At 36.1% G+C, this 24,342-nt stretch overlaps 1 protein-coding gene across 7 annotated transcripts in view; it reads right to left on the reverse strand.

The window, feature by feature from the left end:
* LOC118192450 (plasma membrane calcium-transporting ATPase 3-like) overlaps positions 1–24,342 on the reverse strand; it is a 480,953-nt gene that overhangs the window by 114,179 nt on the left and 342,432 nt on the right. For all 7 annotated transcript variants that reach the window (XR_015043552.1, XR_015043551.1, XM_085825569.1 and 4 more), the window contains exon 4: positions 4,492–4,725. Coding sequence is in view for 5 of the 7 variants with exons in the window: in XM_085825569.1 (XP_085681695.1) it covers positions 4,492–4,725 (234 nt within the window). In the remaining 2 variants the exon portion in view is untranslated. The remainder of the gene's footprint in view (positions 1–4,491; positions 4,726–24,342) is intronic.

The raw sequence follows: 24,342 nt of genomic DNA on the forward strand, positions 1-24,342 counted from the left end.
CAGATGCGACACAAGAGCTACTAGACAGAGATCCAACAAAGGAGACAAGGTGTGGTTGTGGAACCCAATTCAACGAAAAGGACTGAGTCCTAAATTACAGTCACCTTCGGATGGTCCATATACAGTGCTGAACACGAATGACGTCGTGGTTCGGATCCGTGAGTCTTTGAACTCTTACGACAGGTTAGCTTATTACTATGGCCATAGTACGTAATGTAAATAATTGTAAATAGTATCAGACCATGGTCCTTTATGTTTTTAAATGTGTATTTGATTTGATTTGTATTTAGTATTTGTTTTGTATTTATTATTTGATAGCATTTGATTTGTTTAAGTTAGTTATTGCATTTATTGTTCATGTTGTTTGATATTGTGATGTAATGTTTATGCCTCAGTTGCATTTATGCCACAGTTGTAAGTTTAGCTTCCTGTCCAGGGATTGTACTGCCCGGGACGTGCAGTCCTTGGGAAGGGGGCAGTGTTACGAATTTGGTATTTAAAAAGCTAATGTTAGTTCAATTACAAATTAAATGGTTTTATTTCTCGCGCAGTGCAGCGCGTGACGAATATTAAAAGAAAGCTAAGCCGGAAAATTGAAAATACAAGAGCGCGTGCATTAAATAAATAAATATTTCTTTTTGATTTCGAGAAAGTACTGGAAATTTCTAGCGCGTGATTTTAAAATCTTATAAAAGGAGGAAAACATCTCAGTTTGTAGTTGCTTAGTTTGTTGTTGCTTAGAAAACTGCTCTTGTTGATTGTAGCGAATTCGCGGATTAGCGTTCTTTAGCTGTTTTGAATTACGTTCTATTGGATATTTGAGTAGTTAAAAGATAACTACTGTGAGATATTGTAATTCTGCATGATAATTTGAGAAAATTTAAGCATTTTTGTTGTGATAATAATAAATTTTTGTTCATTTTTCATCGGACTTGTGCATTCATTTCATAACGAACCCGTACGCACGCAACAATATTATTGTTAAGAGAAATAAATTATTGTGATAAAAAATAAAAATGTTGTTATTTATAACAATTGTCATACATAAAAAATCAGAGACAAATAATTATAATAATTATAATTGATTAAAAAATTTGATAACAAAGGTAATAACATTTATTTTCATGAAACTTATGATAACGGTTAAATATACACTGGTGTGCAAAAATTAAGGACGAGACAGTTTTTTCAATATAATTTTGTACAAAAGCTTTCCAAATCAACACATTTAATACCGTAAGATCCCCAATACGTAAGGACATGAGTAATGTAAGCAACACTTACTAAAAGAGAAATCAGAGGAATAAAAAGGAGCTTTATTGAAAAAGTAGCATGGAGCGCAATGCGACTGAAGGCCGAAACATCCCTGTGATGGGTGTCTAGCAAGAAACATCCGGTCTTTAATAGGGAATATGATTTCCCCTGACTGCTAGGCAGGTTTCACAGCGTCTGCCCATGCTGAGAATGAGGGTGTCAATGAGTTGTTGAGGCATTGCTGCCTATTCGTCTTGCAGCGCCAATCGAAGCTCCGGAATCGTTACTGGTGGTAAGGTACGAGCTGCCAAGCGTCTGCCTAGAAAATCCCATACATGCTCGATGGGATTGAGATCCGGAGATCGTGCCAGCCAATCCATACGTTCAATATCTTCACTCTCTAAGAGCTGTTCGGCAGCTACTGTGCGATGACATGGTGCATTGTCGTCCATGAAAAGGAACTGCGGACCCATAGCGCCTCTAAAAAGACGCACATATGGAAGAAGAATCTCGTTACAATAACGGGGTCCCGTTGACTGAACCTGCGTCGAAGATGTGAAGGTCTGTACGACTACCAAGCATGATGCCTCAATGCCTCAACAAACAAGGACACCGCCACCTCCATACCTGTCCCTTTCAATGATGTTCGAGGGATGATTGCGGCTTCCCCGCTCTCTCCAGATGAATATGCGATGAGAATCGCTACTCAGACTCAATCTGCTCTCATCTGTAAAGAGTACTCGTCCCCATTCATTGTCTCTCCAATTCCGGTGTTCCCGGCACCACAGAAAACGCCTTCTCCGATGGGCAGGCGTTAGAGGTACAAACCGTACAGGGCGTCGTGTAAACAGACCACCACTATCAGTCTTCTGGCCACGGTAAAACGCGATATCGGTCGTCCAGTCGCCTGTGTCGTGTGGCTAGGGACTTCTCCCGCTGTCTGCTGCCTGTTTCTTCTGGCCTGTAAGGCAATATACCGGTCATCTGCGGGTGTGGTTCCTCGTGGACGACCACTACTAAACCCCCGGATAGCTGTTCCTATAGTTTGAAATTGTCTCCAAAGTCTTGAAACGATGCTGTGAGCAATTCCGAACTCTGCAGCTACACTTGTCACACTGCGGCCTTCCTCCAACTTCCCAATGATTCGACCTCGGGTAAAAGCATCCAGATGTCGTCTAACAGATTGATTATTCGCCATTTCTCGCTGAGGCAGCAACTCGGTGTGATTTTAACTGCTGTACGGCGTGCAATCTCTTTGCCAGAAATACTGATCTTACACGGACAACATGCTTTATACTACTCAGACACTCCCCCATTACGTCTACCTGCATATCTGCGCATGTGCTACCGTACATCACCTTACTTAATCTCCTGATTGGTCTTTCTGTCAGCTCTGCCTCTTCGTTCAGCTGATATGCTAATTTTTCAACTTCGTCCTTAATTTTTGCACACCAGTGTATATAAACCTTAGTTTTAAAATGGCAATTTTTCGTGGTGTAGATCCCACCATGTTAAATAACGGGGACGCATCCCGATACAGAGTCACTCATGGGTGATGTGGAAATCTGTGTATGACAGATTCACTGACTGGCATTATATTTCCCAACTTTAAATTAAAAATATGTACATTAATTATCAATTCGAAATTAGACATTTCGTGTATATAAGGAGTCTAGATTCACATTTACTTAGATAGTGTGCCCAGCAAAGCCGGCGGTTATCAGCTAGTTTAAAATAATATCAGACATCGGAAAGCAGTTCGTTAACCATATTTTTGAGAATATGTGTGCAAGTCTTTGCAGAATATATTTTAAGGTGGCTCCTTATCGACCACAGTCAGAATGCTGCTGACCGAGTGAATCGAAATATCGTTAAAATTATCCGCAACTGCAGAAAACATTAACACCAACATTAGTACTACTTTGTGAATAAATATATGACAGTTGTGTCAGGATTAGCACCCTCATGTAGACATTTAGCAAGTCCAGAAAATCCACGGCAGTTAATTTTTCAGGCAGAGTCCTCCTATCTTTACTTTATCTAACACAAGTTTCTGTCTATTCTAACAGCGATTCTTAACAGCCTTTTGATTGCTTCTTTGCTTAATTTTAAGTAGTTCCTAACACAATACTCTTTCTCCGTACAACAATATCCAAGCTTACATGTAGACTTATGAGGCTCTTAGCTGTCTATTCGGCTGCGTTCCCGGAGCAGGGTGGAGCAGAGAGTAGATGGTTTCTGCCAGGAAGATATCACACTGTGAGGGTAAGGCCAGGTCAGTGGTCTTCCTTGGTGGCGCTCACTCACTCACTCACTACTGTGTGAAAAACCTCGCATTTGCTTCGAGGACAGGTAAACATACTACCGTGAAGATGCAAGCTGAATTATTTGTTGGCCGAAAGTTAATTATACCTCTTGATAAACTGCTTTTTGTTGAAAAGAGGTCTGCAGAATATAAGATGGCCGACATTCACAAGTTAGTGGGTGAAGCAATTAGATATTCCGCTATGGTCCAGGCTAAACAAAAGTTTTATTATGAGAAGAAAAGGCGGGAAAAAGTGGGAAGAAAGGTGGGATATAAAGTCTTGAAAATTATATTCGTGTGCACCAGAGGGAAAGGTTCGGAAGTTTTGCAATAAGTTCAAAGACCCATTTTTACTTGAATAAGGGAGACAGTGGTACTTTCGAAAGGTTAAAACGGTGAAAGTACGAAAGAAAATGCAAACCAATAAGAAATGTGAAAACAAATTCAGGTAGTAGTTTTTGGAATTTAGTGGATGCCTGCCTCGAAGGAAAAATTGTATAAAACATTAGAAAAAGATCTGATTTTCTATTATTTATATTGCTGTAGATTTAGTAAATATCAGCAAACAGTGTTGGGTGGGTTTTTATATGCATAGTATACATTATTTTCGGTAGAAAATTTGCAAGATATTTTTCTTGTTGGAATTTTTAAAAGGCTTTGAAATGTATGTATTCGGTTTAGTCTTGCTAAGGTAAAATATCGATGTTATAAAAATATAATTCGGATTTCTTATTAACTAAATTAAAAAAAAATAAAAAAGAATTTAATAAAAAAATAAAGTAGCAAAGTAGTGCATTTATACTCACATTTGAACTTACGAATAAAATGCACAAATATGCGAATAAGAACTATCTACTTATTCCCTTTTTGAACTGGCAACATTTTACATACAGTTATAAATAAGAACGATGCAAGAAAAAAAAATAACTTACCATACTTGACTTGGCAGATGTCCCCCACCACGATATCGCTCACTGGGATCTGCATCACTTCCCCCCCTCTTATCACAGAGAATTTGTGCTCGTGCTCGATTCGGTTTTGGAGGCCCCGAAACTGCCGCTCTTTGGTGTAGTCGTTGAAGGCTGTCACCAACACCACGATCACTACCGACACCAGGATAGCTACACCTTCGATCCACCCTGCCTCACTCTCCCCTTCGTCATGTCCTGAATAAAAATACACTTAATGAACATAAAATCTTTATGAATACCTCTCACATAACATTAAATGAATTACTTATATGATGTCATTAAATGGCAAGGAAGTGATATTTTATTGCACAAAATTCATTTTTTAAAATAGGTTAAATATCTAATCAAATAACGTAATTTTAAAAGTAAAATTGGAGTATATTAATACGTATGCAGCGTCTGTTATGAAAGTTCAACCACTTTTACCTGATCAGTCTGAAAAGTGTTCAGTTTCCAGAGTCATTAGTCTTATAAATATTATTATTTTCACACGACAGAAGGTGATTCTAATGCCTATACTTTCATTATCGTAGCCGCATAGTAAATCTGAAAAGTTATCGGAGCCACGTAGCAAATCGGAAGTAAATCTGAAAAAGTAAAAGAAGAAAGCGGAGAGTCTTTTCTTTGTTATTGTAATGGTCATTTTAGTAATAATTAATAATAACAGTAATTTATAATTTCTTATTTATTTAATTTTTTAATTGGAAAAACTGGTTTCAAACTATTTATATAAATTTGTAAAATAAATAATAATTATATTAATCGTTTTTATTTTAGATACTGAAATTGCAAATCTAAGGTACGATTCTTGGAAACAAAGTAAAAGAAAAAGAATATTCGAGAATTAGAAAGAACGATTTTAAATGCTTTCTGTAATGGAAATGCCAAATGTGTGGTTTCCATCTAATGAATACAGAACATTCGAGAACGGGGAGTGGATAGCTGTTTATAGTAAAGAGTAATTTCCCTTGCCGTGGGAGTGTGGGCTTGGACTGAGTTCGTTGCCATTTCTGGGCATGGCGACAAACCCAATAAGAATAAATACCTTCGTTTCAGTCAAGAGAAAAAACAACTAAGTGGACGAACAGCAAAAGGGCCATGCAGTGGCGGCCGGAGAAAGCGGAACGTTGGGGAAAGGATTCTAAATAACTCGACGTGAGAACGGAGAAGGAGATAGTCTTTCACGAAGAGAACAATGGGACCCTTGCAGTGAACAGCCGGCAAGGAGCTTGCGAAGCACAGAACGGGAAAAAATTTCTTCATTTCATGGATTCGAACAATGGTTAATTTAGGGTCTACCACATTTCCTTCCTGAGTGCCCCTGCCCGGGGGTCGACGTAGAGAACTCTGCGAAGCTACTGGCTAGGATCTGCACCTAGGCAGTCTCGGCCACGGGGGTATAAAATTTATGAACTTGGTGGTTCTGAAGGCCCTGAGATAGGCCACTTATTGGCCGGCCTCGGAGTCTGGCATGTTCTGAGCGGTGTGGAACCGTAGCCGGGGGGGTCTTTCCCCCGGTTTGCTGGGTAACGGCCCACTGCGACGGGCTCGCCCATGCGACTGGCAGGAGCAATTGACGACCAGTGCTGCCTGGTGTCTTATCCAGGTAGTGCGCTGCTCCCCTGGAAGGGTAAAAGTGGAGGTTGAACCTCCACGAAGTGCCCAAAGGGGGAGTAGACCCGTAGTGTGGTTAGTTCACGGGGCGGGCAGCCAAGAACTTACTTTCTTTCCTGAGTCAAGTTGGCATCATACTTTCCTTTCGAAAGGGCGAAAGATGGAAGCAACCCGACAAATACCTTTAGAAAGCTTCTCTAACAACTTTAAGAAGAATTCTGCTGCTGGACAAGCCTGCGAAAGCGTTCTTCAGTCCGGCTAAATACAGAAGTGCGTCAGCTACATCCCAAGGTTCCTTATCAGAACGTGTTACTCATTGGTAAAAGTGTCCTGGTCTTGAACTGTATCGGGATTACTGTGATTTTTGTTCCCATAAGACAGTTTGCTGGTATCTAATACAGAAGTACGTCTTCTTCCTCCAGAGTTATCGTCATCGGAATTTATCGCCTATGGAAAATCGTGCCTATGGAAAACTGTGCCAGTAGTAGTACGAGTAAAAAGCAGAAGACAGATGTTCCCGTAAGATAGTACGTTAATGCTAAATGAAATTCCGTTGAGAGTGATTGTCCAAAATAAGATTATATGTAAATATTTCCAAATATGTTCTTTAGGTTTTGGTTAATCATAATATTATGTATTCCATTAACTAATGTTTAATAAAATTGCGTTAGTACATTCAAAAATTATCTTTGATGCAAATTCTCACTGGCCTCACGATTGGGTTATAAAGCTGGAAGTTTTTAAACATCATGCCGTCAAAGTAAATTTAAGGATAGGTTATTAATTATTAGTTATTATTGACAACTTAGCTGTAAGAACGAAACGCAAAAGAATTTTAATTTTAACGAAACTGAGTTTTAATTTCAAACGACACTATTAGTTTTTTTCTCCGTAACAAATGGTGCTGTGACTGAAACTGTACAACACAAGTTTTCACCATAACCTTACATTCCACCTTCTTTTTTAGATAAAGTTTGAGAAGCTCTTACGTTGTACCATCTATATGGTGACTAAATTAGTTAATGGTTCAATATCTGAATGTTGTTCATAGTGAAATATACATTTCTGACTTAAAAGATTCAATTTATATTTCATGTAACTAAGAACTCAGTTGCTTTATATTTACGTAATATAATCTGTAAAAGAAATAAAAATATTTACGTGAATGATAATTTTTAAAAGAAAGACCAATTAACTTTCTAAATATATTTTGAGATTTTATGTAAATGAAACTGAAGGATGAGTTTGCGTTCACTATTAAAAATATTTAAATATCACAGAAATCTAAGGAATCTTTACAAAGAGTTAAACAGGCATTTTTCATAATGCAACACGTGACAGTTATACGAAATAGGATAAATTCGTTCAAAGAGGACTATCCAAGGAAAATATATTTATAAATAATTTAATTATAAATTTCTAAATGTTATTTATGCCAAATGTGGGGAATGGAATGAAATTTACACAAAGCGAACACTTTGAATATTCAGCCTTATTAAATTAGCATATAGCATCCATTCAATTGAAAATGTCAGTATAAAATGTCTCATTTAATTTTGCTGAAAAGTGAAACAGTCGATAATTTCCAGAGTTTTCTACACTGCTGGCGATTAAAATTGCAACACCAGGAAGAAATAATCTGAAGAACCTTAAAATTACATAAAAGAAAGCAGTTGGGATATTCAGATGATGAGTATTTCAGCGCATTTAGACAACACAGGAATCAACAGTGAGAAACAACATCTGAAGCACTGCATAAAAAAAACGTTGTGTAGGGGATTTCTCATTCAGAAAGTATTTTGTAAGGTTGGAGTTTGCTCAGAATATCGTGTTATGCCTCGAATAAGAAGAGGAAATGCTTAACAGGAAGTTTCTAAATTCGATAGAGGCAGGATCGTTGCCTATCAAAAGTGTAGATTATTGTTCTGTGATATCGCCGGTAGCACTGATCAACATCCAACCGCTGTCATGCGATATGGAATCAATGAATTGCTGAGGGGCATACTGAACGGCAAGCAGGATCTTAACGCCCTCCCATGACTAACGCCAGAGAAGACAGACATATTGTGAAGTCAGCCTTGCAAAACCGTACGAACACATCACGGACCATTAATCAGAAAATGGGCATGTTTGCAGCACGCCCAGTATCAAGCAAAAATTATGGTCACGCTGCTGATAGTCTACGCTGCTGCAAACGTCGACGTACCTTACGAGCTCTAGGTACAGGAGTAGGACAATGTCGTCTTTTCAAACGCGTTCCGGTTCTACGTGCAATATTCTGACTACCGTATACGTCTCTGGAATGACCAAGGAGGCCGCACGTCTCTTGCTTACATTCGATATCAGCCTAGTGTGATGGTAGGGACAGCCATTGGGTACAAAACACGCGCATGTCTAGTTCGAATCGACGGTAATTTGAACACAGATGGGTATATTTCTGACATCTTACGTCCAGTGGTTGAGCCCTATCTTCGAGGCCTGCCAAGTGCCATCTTTCAACAAGATAAGGCAAGAGCACGTCGTGTTCTGACCTTCCTGGATACACAGGGTATTTATCTGCTGTTCTGGTCTGCACGGTCTCTAGATCTGTCACCCATTGAAAACATCTGATCATGGGTTGCTGATAGATTGGCTCGCCACCCTCTCCAGCTAATACAGTTGATGAAGTGTGGCATAGACTTGAAGCAGCATGGAATGAGTTACCCATTTCTGTCATCCGACCCCAGTTTGACTCCATGGCTAATGGGGTAAGGGCCGTTTTAGCTGCCAGGGTTGGCATACGTAACTACTAATTTCGCACCCTTGTAAACCTCCAAAATGCTTACAAACTTAATGATATTGTCTTCATGCCATACCCTTTACGTGCGTGCAATAAATCTTTTTTTTTTTTATTTGCTTACCTTCATGGTTTACAATTTTAACGGCCAGAAGTGTAATTTAGTACCTATTAACTCTCTTAAATGAATGTTACTTTTAAAATCTGTCTTTTAGGTTCCGCTTTCCGTGTTTCTGAAGACTTTAATTTTTAGTTTTATGACATATTTTTAAAACTGGTAGAATTGTTGATTATAATATTTAAGCGAAATTTAGGCATCTAGCGTGCCTGAGACAGAATAAACATGAATGAAACTATTATTGATTTTAAACAAGCGGTTTCTGAAATCAGCTTAGTCAAAATTGTTTGAAATTTTGCTAAATGCTGAAAAGAAAAAGACAGATTTTTGAATGGATATTTTTTAGATCCACTAGCATTATATTCACATGAATCATAATTAAAGAATACGAGATAAAACCTTTTCTTGGGTTATTAGTGATTTTTTCTATCAGAGATGATGTAGTTTACAAAATGCATCTAAAAATTTTGGATTACAAGTATGCGAAATGCTATGTTGCATTTATTATTCAGGTTAGTTTATTGATTATAGCAAAGCTAAAAAGGGCTATTTATTTACCTTTAGGAAATATAACTTCGTGAAAGACATTTTAACATTTCGTGAAAGAAGTTTTGTATTTCTGCCAAAAAACAAAGAAAGTCTCATGTAGCCAGACTGTTGATAAAACCTGAAACTAAGTCAAAATAACAGTGTTCAGTTAACTTATCTGCCAAGCTACAGTTAAGGCCCACCAGCGGCCGAACGATAAACGATAACACGTGTATTTCTGTCCGGGGCTCGAATCCGGGGAACAAGCAGGCTGTGAAGCATTTTCGTGGTTTTCCAATGTGCAATGTGTATCTGAGCCAGTTTTCCTTAGAAAGCCCTCCACGAAGGCATGCCTACGGCGCTTTGCAATAATCAAATGAACCAAACTAAGCCAGTCACAGTTAAGCAATTCGTGGGACGAACAGTAGCATGTTCCAGCAAAATGTTTATAAGCGATATCTAGTAATTTGCCGGAATTTTCCAAGTTGTCATTCTGATGTATTAATGAAATTAAGCTGTTATATGCGATAGCATGCTAACCATATATGGAATATGATTTTAAAACTGGGTCATTGTAAAAATTTAACAGATTTTTCACTTAAGAAATTTATTTTTCTGAAAGGACTTATAGAAATCCATATACGAGTAATAGCCGATAAGGCAAATGAATTATTAATGGAGATCAAGGACAAATTTTTGCAGGTCTCGTAGCCATTGAACCAAATTAGGGTGACAATTATAAACAAAATTAAGGATGACTTCAAAATTAAGCATTATTAATCTCTCAACATTAAATTAGTGCATGCTGTCATATAATCATTTATGACCTCTATATTCCTTCAGTATTAAGAATACATTCATACGGAAGTGCAAATGAAAACTACGAAGGCACTAATCAGTAATAATTGTTTAATTTGTCCTGGAGGGAAAGGCATCCTTATAATAATTTTGAGATGACGCTTGAAAGTTACGCAATGTAATTATAAACTTAAGTGACAACATTTTTGACATGAATATTAAACTATCAAAATTATTAAAATAAAATTAGATGTACTGTGTCATTATTTGCCACGTAGACATATTGCGAAATGAAGTAGACCAGTCTTCCGGACCATATCAGTTAGACTAGTCTTCAATGCTTTCATCAAATAGAAGGGACTTAAGCTATAACGCATACTTTGGAAAGCGACTATAAAAATGAATGTTAATTTTAAAAACTGTCTAATTCCTGTTAATTCTGAATAAATTTCGTTAAGAAAAAATGGTAGTAATTTAAAAACATCAAAAAATTTGGAATGTTACTAATTTTGTAGATTTTAAAAAATTGTCAGTAAAAATTAGAAGGTATCCTATGTATTACAAGTGCTGGCGAGTTATATACATAGGTAATGAATAGTCCTTTAAAACTACCTCTGTATTATGAATAACTCATTTTAGAAAAAAATGGAAATTTAGGATATCACTTTAACATTATAAGGTATTTCTCTCGCCTTCTTGGCATGCCTTCGTGGTGTGGTGGTCTACATGCTGAGCGCGTATTCCAGAGGTACGCGGTTCGATTCCTGGCGAAGGCGTTTACATATTTTTTACCTTTCCTCCTTCCAAATTACCTAATGTCTCTACAGTGGCACCCGAACTAAAAGGGTACTGGAGGATGATTCTCCTCATCCAAGATTTGGCGACTGGGTCTCTTAAAAACCCCAGTTGCCTTTTAAAAGGGGGGAGTATATAAGGTATTTCTCCCGCCTTCTTCGCATGCCTTCGTGGTGTGGTGGTCTGCACACTGGTATTCCAGAGGTCCGCGGTTCGATTCCCGGTGCAGGAGTTTGCACATTTTTCATTTTTCTTGCTTCCAAACTACAGAATATCTTTACAACATAACTAATAAATTAATTAGCCAACATTATGTGGATAATGCTGCAGCTAACCACTTTCAGAAGTGAAGCCAAATTGGAATAGTGTGAATAAGCACAACAGAGTTGTTTATTTGAAATCAAAATTTTCGATAAGTCAAACCGCCTGTCTAAATGCATAAAATATTGTCTGAATTTGGAAAGAATGTTAATATTTTTTGCTATCGAAATTTTTCTGCTCCCTTTCACAAATAATGAAAAATTGAATACACGAAGAAGCGTAGTGGCAGAGCAATACTTTGAGCTCAGAGAACGAGAGAATGAAGACCCTAATTTTGGAACAGAAACTAAAATATAATTTTCAGAGTATGCAATTTTAAGATTATTTCAGACTTTCACTCTTTAATATGAGCTCATTAACAGTCGCGTTAAAAATGACACAGCAATTGCAAAACAGAGATGAATTTTTTAGGGCCAAAAGGGTGTTAGCACGAATGTGATTTTGACGGCAACGGGATTTTCTGTCGTCAACTATAAAAGGCTGAATCATTTTTTCAAATTGCTGCCACCAAATATTATCGCCGTGTATTATTTTTAAGGAAATTAAATAATGAAGTATCTGCATGTATGTACGCATGTACGTTCCTCACACTGTGAAAAAACGACGGTATCTAGAGACAGCAAATTTTTAATAACGTATTCTTCTATTCGAACATGCGCACATAGAAGCTCGAAATTTATATTTTGTATTTGGTGAAATTTTAATGAATTTTTGATTAGCAGACTCAACGATTTGTAGGTGAACATTCGCTACACTCTACGGAATAAAGAAAATTTACCTACAGTGCGCAAGACATGTGTATCGGAAATTCCAAAGGTATGCTTTGTTTAAATATTTTGTGATTTTGCTGTTCAATTGAATTTTATGTTGCGTAGGTGAGAAGAACATGGCATTTACTAAATAAAGTTAACAGCGAAAGCGTTAGCAATAAAACGATTTAAAAAAAATGTTTTGCAGGCCATTTTAAGAAAACTAAACAATAAAATAAAATAATATATAAGATAATTTATCTAAAGGGGTAAATAATTATCCCTTTAGATAAATTATTTTTTGTCCAGAAGACGGAGGCAGAATTTAAACAAAAGGACATCCAAAAGTTAATTAATGATGCAATCAAAAATTCAGATGTAGCCAGAGAAAAACAGTCACTGTATTATAATAAGAAAAGAAGAGACTTTAAACCCGGGGACAAAGTACTGAAAAAAAAAAAAAAAAAAAAAAAAAAACACGCATTGTCTTGCGCCCCACTCAAAAAGGTATCAACATTTTTTACCAGATTTGAAGGCCCCCTACGTGATTGAACGTATTTGTGGATCAGTTTTATATTTAAAAGGAAGCACAGAAAGCAATATCACTGCCAATGTGGATCAAGTGAAAAAATACTATGATCGTAACGAGATGCCTATTTTTAAAGATCTTTTTCAGGAAACTTCAAACATAGGGCCCTCAACAGCACAAATCGTTCTTCCAGGAACCAAAAGGAAAGAAGACAGAGTCTTGGAGCCGGATGAAAAGAAGCTTCGACTTCAAGAGCCGAAATGGATGAACAAGCGGAAAATAGAAACACCCCATAAGAAAAATAAGGTCCTGAGAAAAGAAGGGGAGACTAGACCCCACACAAGATCGACAAGCAGGCAAATGGAGAAGAAAAAGCAACTGAGATATCAGAACTCACGACACCAGCCACTAAGGAAGGAAGGCAAGAATAAGTTAGCAACTCAAGCTCCACATTGGAAACGTCCATTAGACAGGGAGCCGTGGAACAGAAGAAAATATTTAAGAAACTCAGGAGATCCCACAGAGGTCCCACGGAGGTCCAGCACGGAGGTCCAGCCAAAAATTCTCCGGCGAGTCCAAGGAGGTTCTTCGGCCACAGCCGGAAAGCGTCCAGTGCACGCAAAAGTAGACCATAGCCTAAAGAAACCAGTTTGGGACAGAGGTATCAAAAGAAAACAGCCGGGAACGTAGAGCAATGGGAACGACTGGCTTCGGCAGAGGATCTGCGTGAGACACCTGAATCAAGTTCTATCGTGAGAAGACTTTGTCAAAAAGAGAATAACAGAATTATCTTAGACAGAACAAAGAATTATTCTATTTAAATTTATTTTAAAATCTAGTTCGAAATTTGTTGAAAATATTTATTTCAGTTTTGCCTCGGGAAGAGGACAATATTTGTTTAATTTAGCAAGAAACTTACAATTTTGTGTTTGGCAAAAAGCTAAAAAGAGTTGTTTTTGCATTATGCAAGTAATTCAAAATTTTTGTATTAAGCAAGTAGCTTTAAATGTTTATAAGAAGCAAGAAAGCTTAGCAAATAATCTTCGCCTTGTTAAAATGAAATGCTTGATCGCAGAGACTGTGAAATGCTTGAATGGTATCAAGAAAACGAACTTCGTTACTAAAGTGTTAGAAATTCGTGCATGTAATTAATCTATGCTTATTTTTCAGCGGAGTAAAGTAAGAAATTAATTAAGTAAAAAATGTTTGAATTCTTAAATACTTAAAGTATTTCGTATGCTTGAAATTGTTCTTCGAATGAAAGAGTAGTCTATGCTACTCATGATAAGTACTAAAGAGAAGTTAAGATAATCTGAGAGTGAATGTAAAGTAAAAGGTTAGTCTCTCCAGCCAACACTAAGTTAATTTTTGCCAGCGTTAGCACCTCAGGCTGAGATTTGATTGTAAGGTGTCTGTTTAAATCTAGTTGGTTTAATTCTAACAAGCAAATGTGGGGTAGTCGGTAAGTGTTGTACTCGTTTTACATAAAGCACGCTCGCATTTTACGGTACACTATGATGGAGAGGAAGGGGCAGTCTTAATGTGAATAGAAAGATTGAATTGAGTAAATGTAGGAAAGGGTTGAACTGTTAAAAAAATATTGAAAGTGTGGCAAGTGTAAGATAGGGTGTAAGCTCGTACTAAACTTTTTTCCTTCCAGGTCAGAACAAGAATTGCTAAAGAAAGAATATATTGTAAATATGTGCCCACATATGTCCATCTGTAAAACCTTAAATTTAGTTAAGATGTAGATTAAGATTGTAAAGGTGAACTCAAATGTAGATTTAAAATTTAGCTATCTTATCAAGGCTTTTAAAGCATTGTTATGTGATAGTTAATTTCTGGCGAGGGAAATTGTAGGGTTTTTCCTTATTTTGCATAACAAATTTATTTTAACTTTGATTTCCTGTTCTAAACTCCTCAACTTCCCTCACATTCTCTCGCCAGAATGTAAAGTTAAGGGAAGTGCTATTTGAACGTGTAAATATCTCAGTTTATTCAGAGCTGTTTCGCTAGCCAAGCGCATGTTTCATTGTTATTTCGCGGTCACGCTAGTAAACCTCTTGGCCTTATCAGATTAGTATCACGCCGGTTAGATTTCTGTGAGTCTACCTGTTAGGCGTAAACTTAAGTGCGCTCTTGCACTATTTATTTCAGGTTTGATTTGTATTATATTCTACGTTTTAGTTCCCACCGGAAGTGGACGGTGTTTTTTCACCCTTCTTCTGTGCTGGTAATTTATTCACGCCTGTGCGAGAATTCGCCAGGTTCATTGTAGGATCTAATTTAATTTATGTGGAATAATAGAGATAGGTCTTACAACGTGCAGAATTAATCGACTTAATTGATTCAATCAAGTCTAGAAAATTTTAAAGCACGTGCTGATCAAGAAAGCTGCCAGAAGTTTTACGAAATTGGAAAACTTTTGATGAACAATACGAAACTGAACAATTGTTAGTAAAAGTTAAAATTCCATCAAGTGTGTAATTATACAAAAAATCAAGAATAAATTCTAAACTGCTTAAATAGCTTCATTTGAGCATTAATTTTCATTCATTATTTTAGGACTAATTATTAGTTGTTAGTTATTACATTATCAGATAAATTTAAAACTGGTATCACAATTTGCAGTACACAAATCGTGGTCTATTAAAGTCAGCCGCTTAATGAAAATTATACTTATAACCAAATATACTTAAAGCCGTAGTGATACCAATTAGCGGCGGGTACTGTTTTCGCATGATTTTCCCCTCCTTCTACTGCACATAGTTTTATCCTACGAGGCTAATTTGGTAAATTATATTCCCTTCATTATTTTTATTTTTATTCGGCGTATTCAATTTGTGTTTGCAAAGCATTTCCTACATTTTTTTCCTTGCATTTATCATTTGAAACGCATTTTGTGCTGATTATTCGTTAAGCTATCTGCACGTGGCAGGCATCTTTACACTTAAGAAACTTCTGAAATATAGGATTTCGCTTCACTTATTTTATTTACGTTCCAGCTCATTGTAGCCTTCTCTACTGGTGATGTGTTCGATCTTTCGAAATATGTGTCTTTTGCTCGCCAGCCTTCTCCTTCGTTCCTGCAAAGATACTCTTGGGAACTACGGTCAAGAATCACTCATGTGAGGAGCTCCTGAGGCTTTACAGGGTAACATTACGCTCATATGTCCGGCTTAGTTATAATCAGGTATTATAATGTTAATCCTCTCGCTGCGCATCCCGACATTTCCACGGGCAACGTAAAAGTCGCAAAATTTGCGCAATCCGCGATTTCACTCGGGGATGAATTTTTGCCGTTTATTTAACTGTACAACCCGCTCTTTGCTCGTTCAAAGTTTCCTTTCGCCTTTTTTTGTGATGTTTAATTCTTTATTTAGGTTTGGGCTAACAGATGGCGTTAGTTGTCCACATTTCTGTCATTACATACAAGAATACGTAATATAGCATTTTGCCCGCGCTTTTCAGACCTCAAAGATGTCTAGCAGGAAGCGTTTCGCGAGTGATATAACCTATATTCCTGACGATATTTCCGACACTGATAGTAGTACTGACTCTCATTTCAAGTATATTGAAGATAGGTTCAGCGAAACTGATGAGAATTTCTCGGATTCCTCTGCAGATAGTGATGAATCTGAAAATTTAGTTTCTATTGAAAACGTTCGACAGTGGTGCAAAATTGACATGCAAAATATTACATTATGCAAATATTTTCATTAGTATATGTTTTACCTTTGTATTTTATAAAATAAATCATATTTTTGAAAATTAATTTAACCAATATTAATTTTCAAAATTTTTTCCTTTTATATCACCATTCTTCAATTTCAGTATTCTGACAACCTTTTTCTATAATCTATATTGAAAGAAAAAAACTCTTTTACAAAAACTTGTTGTATATTTTAACTCTAAAATACATGTAGATTTGAAATATGTAATAAAAAATACGCAATTTTTGAACCTATTTTGATAAAACAAGTACGTAGTGAGAAAGTTTTAATATTACTATCTATTCTTACTGGAATATTAAGTTTCTTTTAAACAAATAGTATTGCGATATCTACCAGCAATGACTTCTTTTCATTTGTTGTATTATTACTGTAACCGTATTTTTCGGAAATTAAATTATTTACTTAATTTCCCCCTCCCGATTTTCGGACGGTAAATTTAGTTAAAAAGGAGTGAAATGCGCGAGAAAATGCAGTATTTTTTGTGACGCTGACAGACCACCTTATCCAGAAAAACTTTCATTGATATCAAGGGGGCTATTTAGATAATACGCAATTGTTTCACGCTGTACATATTTTTTCCTTGAAATTAAAAGGAAACAAGTATTACTAGACTGAATTTGCTTGTAGCTAAACTTAACTTCTTATCTTCCTATGAAAATTACTAAAAGAGTTTAAAACAGAAACTGTTCTTTACTGGATTATAATTGCATTTGTTATCTGGAAAAGATAGTTGACTGGTTGATGACTGGTCTTTGCGGAGAATATTTTAAACGGAAACTAGTCCGATGTCAATGTAGATGAATTTAATTTTGGGATGAATTTAATTTTAATTTAAAGCAATTTTACAAATGGTTTAATTCAACAAAGATTATTTTCAAGGTATATATGATATACGTCTGAAAGCTGTTAAATTTTTTATTCGGTAACATAATTTTATAAACTTAAACTGGTTCAATTCGAAGAGAAGATATTCGGAATTTAGAACACTTGCAATCCAGACGAAATGTAAGCAATTGAATCATGGAACACGCAAAAAAGGACTCCAGAATATCATATGTTCTGAAGATTTATTCATATATTCTGAAGGAAGAGATTTTAAGTATCGAAAATCTCTTTATTCTGTTTTGCCAAACTGTTTAATTTGCAAAAGATATTCTTCTAGTAAGCATCACCATCAGTAGAGCGAGTAAACACTCAGTGGTTTATCAGGTTACGGGTATAGGTGCTCTACTCTTATATGCGCCCTAAGATCTCCAAATGTGGCGATATGTGTTCTGCGCTGGTTTTTGGCGCGATTCAGTGCTGTGGGATGGTTTGGTGGACGATGTTTGTATGGCAACCCTTTTGACTTTGAAACGTAACTCTTTTGCTGCAGTGATTTAATTGCTCGTTGGTTCGTGTCGTGCGTGTTTTGAATGTTGCAATGAGAGACGTGGTGGCAAGATTTCACTCATATATTTTAGATTGTGTGCAAACGAAATTTAGTATTAAAAGGTACGATGTTGGAGTTGTTAACCAGTCTTTTGTTCACGGGTGTGTTTATAGGTAGAAGTGCATATTTGGAATTTATTTCTGTGGGAGTCAGGACTTTTAAATCGGAGTTTGGCGTGTCCGAAATGCGGAGCTGATATGAGAACTCGGAAGAAGAATGGTAATTCTGATAGACTTGCGTGGGTTTGCAGTCAAACGGTTGCTGCTAAAGTATGTGGCTGTCAGCGGAGTTTAAGATTTGGATCGTGGTTTTCGTGTAGTAAGTTAACTTTGGAGGAAGTTTTTATCGTTACTTTCAAAATTTTGAATCACAGAAAGACATGTGATACAGCAAAATCGTGGCGCTTTTGTTCACAGACGTTGCGTGACTAGCGAAATTTTATTCACTTATGTATTATGGTAAGTGCATTTTATTTGATTGTCTTTATTTTGTAGAATGTTGTATTAATTGTTTTTTTGCTATGGATTTCTGTTGTTATTTGAATTGTTTGTAATTTATTTTAGTTTATTTTATTGACCTGTGAGCAATGCCTAACTTGTGCAATTCGCAGATTTTTTTAAAGTTTAAAGAGAATTCTGTGTACATGGTATTTTTTGAAATTTATTGTTGTTATGTTAATTTATTAAAGCGAGGTGTGCGTAGTTCTTAGATTCCTTCGCTGCTTAGATAGTGGAATTCGTAGATGTTTTTTTAAGTTAAAGCATATCTCTGTGTACATGGATTCTTGTCAAATATTTTTTGTTAGAAACTTTACGTTTTTGCTATCTAAATTTTTTGTTTTTGTGTCGGATTTTTACCTTAAATTGTGTGTTCAAAACGTGGTTTTTGCATGTTCGAAAACAGCGTTTTTGGAGACATATTAGGCTTAAAGTTGGAACTGAAGACAAAAAATTTAGATAGTAATATGGCACCGTGGAGTTTCTCGCCAAAAATATTTATTTTCACTTTCAAAATAACATCTTATGCGGATTCCAATTTCAAGATTTTATTACGGTATTAAACTAACATGCATTGGAAGCAAAGAATGAAGATTAAAAACTAATGAAAATGGCTCGACGCCAAATAATTGTATTTGTTTTAGGTTTTATTTACAGAATGCGGATAACACTTAAATGTAATAGCCGTGATAGCTTTTTAATTTCACTTACTTACTCGGTTAGAAAACGCTTACTTCTGTGTAAACTCAGTAATCAAATATAGAAAAGAGGTTATCTTTTATCGAATTTTTATATCCAAGACATATCCAAGAAATTTTTACTGTAGGAATTAGAAGTAAGCGATTTTATGTGGTAAAGAAAAGAATTATCTACACATTTTTTTTGTTTCAGTTTTGCAAAAAGACGGTATATTGTACTGTTCATATGCCTTCCAAAATATGTTAATTAAATGTAAATTATTTTCTTCTTTACGAATTTATTAGGCATTTAATTACCCGAGTCCTAAATTTAGAATCATTTCAATAAAATTTAAGTTATTAAAAATGTTTATGTTTTAAAAAAATTTATGTCAGTTTTAAAAGAATCTTTTACTAATCCCAGAACTTAACCCTAAGAGATAAATGGGATTTCTTAAGGAAAGTAAGCATAATCTAAAGAAGCGTTTACTTTTAAACTAACCAGTTTTATTCAGTTACTTATCTTCTCTATCGTACCTTATTCCCGTTTCTTGGCAGAATGATATTTCACTTTCGCGTGTTGTGCAAAGTAGGGTAGAAAGATGCTATTTAAGCTGGTGTTTGAGTTACTTTAAACAGAGCATGTTCTGTCGTTCGATCACGTTATTTCGCAGATTTAAGTAATCTATTTTACGGCCGTGCATACTAATTGCTGGTTTGTGTATGCCATCTCGTATTAATTATCTCCGTGCAGCTTCGACTGATTATTTAACTTAGTTTTAAGATTAGATTACATTTCTATTTTGAGCAAGCTAAGTTTGTAAGTACCAGAAATACCGTCTGCAAGTTACTTCTTGAGTTAAATAACAGGGTCTTTTCACGCTTTGTACGACTTGTCATTGATACAGATTGAACACAAATTTAGTTAGAATCTTACAATAGTTTTAAATGCTATAAATTTTCACAAAGAAGTATGGGCTGAAGAATTCTGTATATGGGACGACCAAAATTCCAGCGGCTTTATCTTCTAAACTGACGGAAAAAATTAAAGAAACAGCTATAAAAACTCTTGTAATTTACATGATTTTGCAGTAAAAACATGAAATTTCCAGAGAATCTTTATTTTGCCATGCCTGACATATCTTCAAAATGCATAAGTGATTATTTCTTTAAGAAATAAATTTAAAATAAGAACGTAGGAAATGTATAAAGTGGAGTATGGAAATAACCTTTAGAGCTACATAGAAAACAATTAATAATGTTTGAGGTCTCCCCTTACGGAAGTGGAAGCTTTACAGCGATTTTTCATGTTGTGTATTAGATTATTCAGCAGTTTCTGCGGTAACAAAGTGTATTTACGATAAACACTGCCTTGAAGCTTTCGTAGAGCTTTAAGCGGGAGCTGCAGTGGTGCACGTCTGCGTCCTACTGAGTGCCACACGTTTTTTATTGTATTTAAATCCGAAAAATATACGGATCTTTCCATCCGCTGGACTGATTCACCCTCAAGGCGACTTGTCACCTGTGCAATGCGATGAGGACGAGTATTATAGTCCATTAAGAAGTTATTATCGTTTGCAGCCCTAAATAACTTCATGTAAGTATTAAGGATATCTTTTCTGTATATTTCAGCATTCATAATTGCTGTGGTAAAAACGTGACGATCAGTGGAACATTAGAATGATGCTCCCCAAAAGCATTATTTCAACTTATTTATACCGCTTTGTTTTCACATATCCTTTTCGGCTTGTGTTTTGCTCTTCTCAGATTGTTAAACGTCTGAAATCGTTCTCCAAACAAAACGAGACGGGTCAGCAAAGAGAACTGAGTTCCAGTGCCATGTATTTTAATCACTATGATCTCGGCACCTCTCCAACCGGGCGGATTTCGCAGTGCCAGATAATGGGACACAAATGACGGGCTTATTTGCATACGGCACTCTTTTATGCAGACGGGCTTTCACGGTATATTTGGAGAGTTCATGATGCTGCAGTAAGCTTTTTAGCAATCCGAGTTGACGTCAGTTGTATATTTCTTTTAGCAATCATTTCCAAATAACGTCCTGTGGTTCTTTGTAGCACGGTTTTCAGCCCTTTAAATTGTGTCCAGATTGGCTACTTTTAGGTTTTTACAGATATGTGTCAATATCTGTCCTAGTTCCATTCTTTCAATCGCATGGTATTTCTCAAAATCCGTCAGATACCTTCCCAACGATACGTTCCACCTTACACAAGAGAAAATTTTATCCATCTACTTGCTCCTCGAAATTAGAATTTGAAACAATCTCTTACCCTCCTTTCCTTACGTGCCGATAGGACGGGCGCAAAATTACACTGAACAACATTTGTGCCAAAAGGACTGGGGAAAAATCATTCTGAACAATATTCGTGCCGAAAGGACGGAACAAATCCCACTGAACAACATTCGTGCCGAAAGGACTGGGAAAAAATCATTCTGAACAATAGTCGTGCCGAAAGGAGGTGGCAAAATCACACTCAAAAACATTCGTGCCGGCCGAAAGGACTGCGGCAAAATCATTCTTAACAATATTCGTGCCGAAAGGACGGGCGCAAAATTACACTGAACAACATTCGTGTCGAAAGGACTGGGGCAAAATCATTCTGAACAGTATTCGTGCCGAAAGGACGGGGCAAAATCACATTGAACAACACTCGTGCCGAAAAGACGGGGAAAAAGTCACATTGAACAACATAATATTGAACTTGAGTTACAAGCCAACCACTTTACATTGAGCTTCAAGTAATGGTATGAACATAAATCATCTAGTCTTTAATTTTTTCTCTCAGTGTAGAAATTTTGCAGTAATCTTAGAAGCTTTCAAGAACAGCAGGGAAACTTAAAGGTAAGCAAAATAAATACTTATAGGAAAATCTTTCATAACAGAGGCTCCAAAAAATGGTTGAAAGAGGGAATTTTTTGAAAATAAATGATTACCATCTACTAATATGTAGAAAGATTGTAAGATTCTACATAGCTTAAAATAATTTGGGTGCTGATCTTTACTTGAACTGTGAAGACTAGATCTTTAATGAACTATTCAATAAGTTCAACTTGTATCAGTAGCTATACTTAAGAAGAATGAAAAGACTCTTTTATTCAACTAAAAAACAATACGAACAGATGACACTTCTGGTGCTTTCTCGTCAATACTTTTGGCGGCAACTCGAAATAGAAAACGCAGAATTAAAACTAATCAAAAGTTGAATAAATCAACCGAAGCTGCAGAAAGATATTTAAACGCGTAGTTGTCTTTGACTAATATGACCGACGTAGATTAATTGGCAATTAATATGCACGGCCGTAAAATAGCAAGTTTAATAACAATAACAAAAAAAAAAAAAAAAAAAAAAAAAAAAAAAAAAAAAAAAAAACAGAGGCGAAAGGCAAACATGCTGTCAACATGCTCTGTCTGAAATAACTCAGACATCCGGTTAAATAGGAGTTTTCTACCCTATTTTGCATAATGCGCGAAACTAAAATCTCACTCTAGCAACGAGGCGTGGGTTAAAAAATAAGAAGTATACAAAAGATTGCTTCCAAAATAAAATTAATTGTTAATTTGTTGAGACATTAGGTTATTTCGTAAGCAGGAAAGATGAAAAATTAGGTATGCCCTCGCCCGGACTCGAACCACGGACCTCTCGAATACGTGTCGAGAGTGCTAACCACTACACTACGAAGGCATGCTAAGAAGGCGGAAGAAATACCTTATATACTTCCACTTTTAAAGAGCGACTGGGGATTAAGGGACCCAATCGCCAAATCCTGGTGGTGGAGAATCATCATCCATTAGTTCAGGCGTCACTGTAGAGTCATTAGGTAATTTCGAAGGAGGAGACGTGAAAAATGAGCATTGCCCTCACCGGGACTCGAACCAAGGACCTCTCGAATACGCGTCGTGCGTGCTGACCACTACACCACAAAGGCGGGAGAAATACTTTATATACTCCCCCTTTTAAAGGGCAACTGGGGATAAGGGGCCCAATCGCCAAATCCTGATGGTGAAGAATCATCATTCACCACCTTGTTTTTAGATCAGGCGTCACTACTGAGTCATTAGGTTATTTTGAAGCAGGAGAGGTGAAAAATGAGCAATGTGCTCGCCAGGACTCTAACCACGGACCTCTCGAATACGCTTCGAGCGTGCTGACCACTACACTACGAAGGCATGCTAAGAAGGCACTATGAAGGCATGCTAAGAAGGCGGGAGAAATACCTTATACGTTCTAATTAAATAAAACCCTCAAGATGTAAGAAAATATTGCAATAGACACATAGAAGAATGCAATTTCCGTGTTGAATTGTAAACTAAAATCAATTTAGAAGTTTTGTATCTTAAAATTTATTTTCTCATCTTTTTAAATCTTAATCGTTTAGATCGGTTTCTATAAATTTGTTGCAAGCCAGATTTAGGTCAAAAAAATTTTTCTCCAATGAGCTCATAAGCTTTCAGTGTTATTTTATATGTTCACAAAATGATTTCGGATTAATTAGACTATTGAGAAAAATAGGTTTTAAATTTATAATTTCACTTAAACGTTTGGACTTTTGGAAAGATCTAAATTTAATAAAGTTTGGGAATTTTGCACATATTAGCGGTGCATAGGAAAGATTTATTTATAAAATATATAAAATAAATACTGGTATATATAATACAAGACTGGAGAGAATAGTTGAATAAGTTATATGTTATAAAATATAAGAGTGAAGTAACAGGATGAACAATAAGTTAAAAAAAAATTCACTAGCAGTTGAGAGAAAAACCCATAGCATGTCAGCATTTTGATTCCGTTTGGAATTACTAACTGTCAAAGTATCCTCCTGTAGTTTTAAGAATTTTGTCCATATGCGCAACGTGTTATACAGTTCAGTTTTCTTCAGAAAACTTTCTATATAGATATCTTTCTTAGCATATCCGTTGAGCGCCTTTATTCGTGATAATAAAATACGTATCTACCCAATATTTTCTTGGTTCTAATACCTGATTAAAATAAATACATTTCTTATGTGTTTCATTCTAAAGAAGTATTCATAGTTTAGCAATAGCATAGTTTAGCATAATTTTTTTGATTGATCGAAATTTGATTTCTATTGAAATCAGAAATGTCTTGATTTCTATTGACATCGTTCGATAGAAAATTACATACTTTACGAAATAAATATAAATTACCCATGAAAATTAAATTCACGGGGATAATGATCGAAAAGATTCCATCAAGACGC

The sequence above is a fragment of the Stegodyphus dumicola genome, chromosome 10 (assembly GCF_044657685.1).
Source record: "Stegodyphus dumicola isolate Sdum_Otavi_A_Nest chromosome 10, ASM4465768v1".
Taxonomy (NCBI): Eukaryota; Metazoa; Arthropoda; class Arachnida; order Araneae; family Eresidae; genus Stegodyphus; species Stegodyphus dumicola.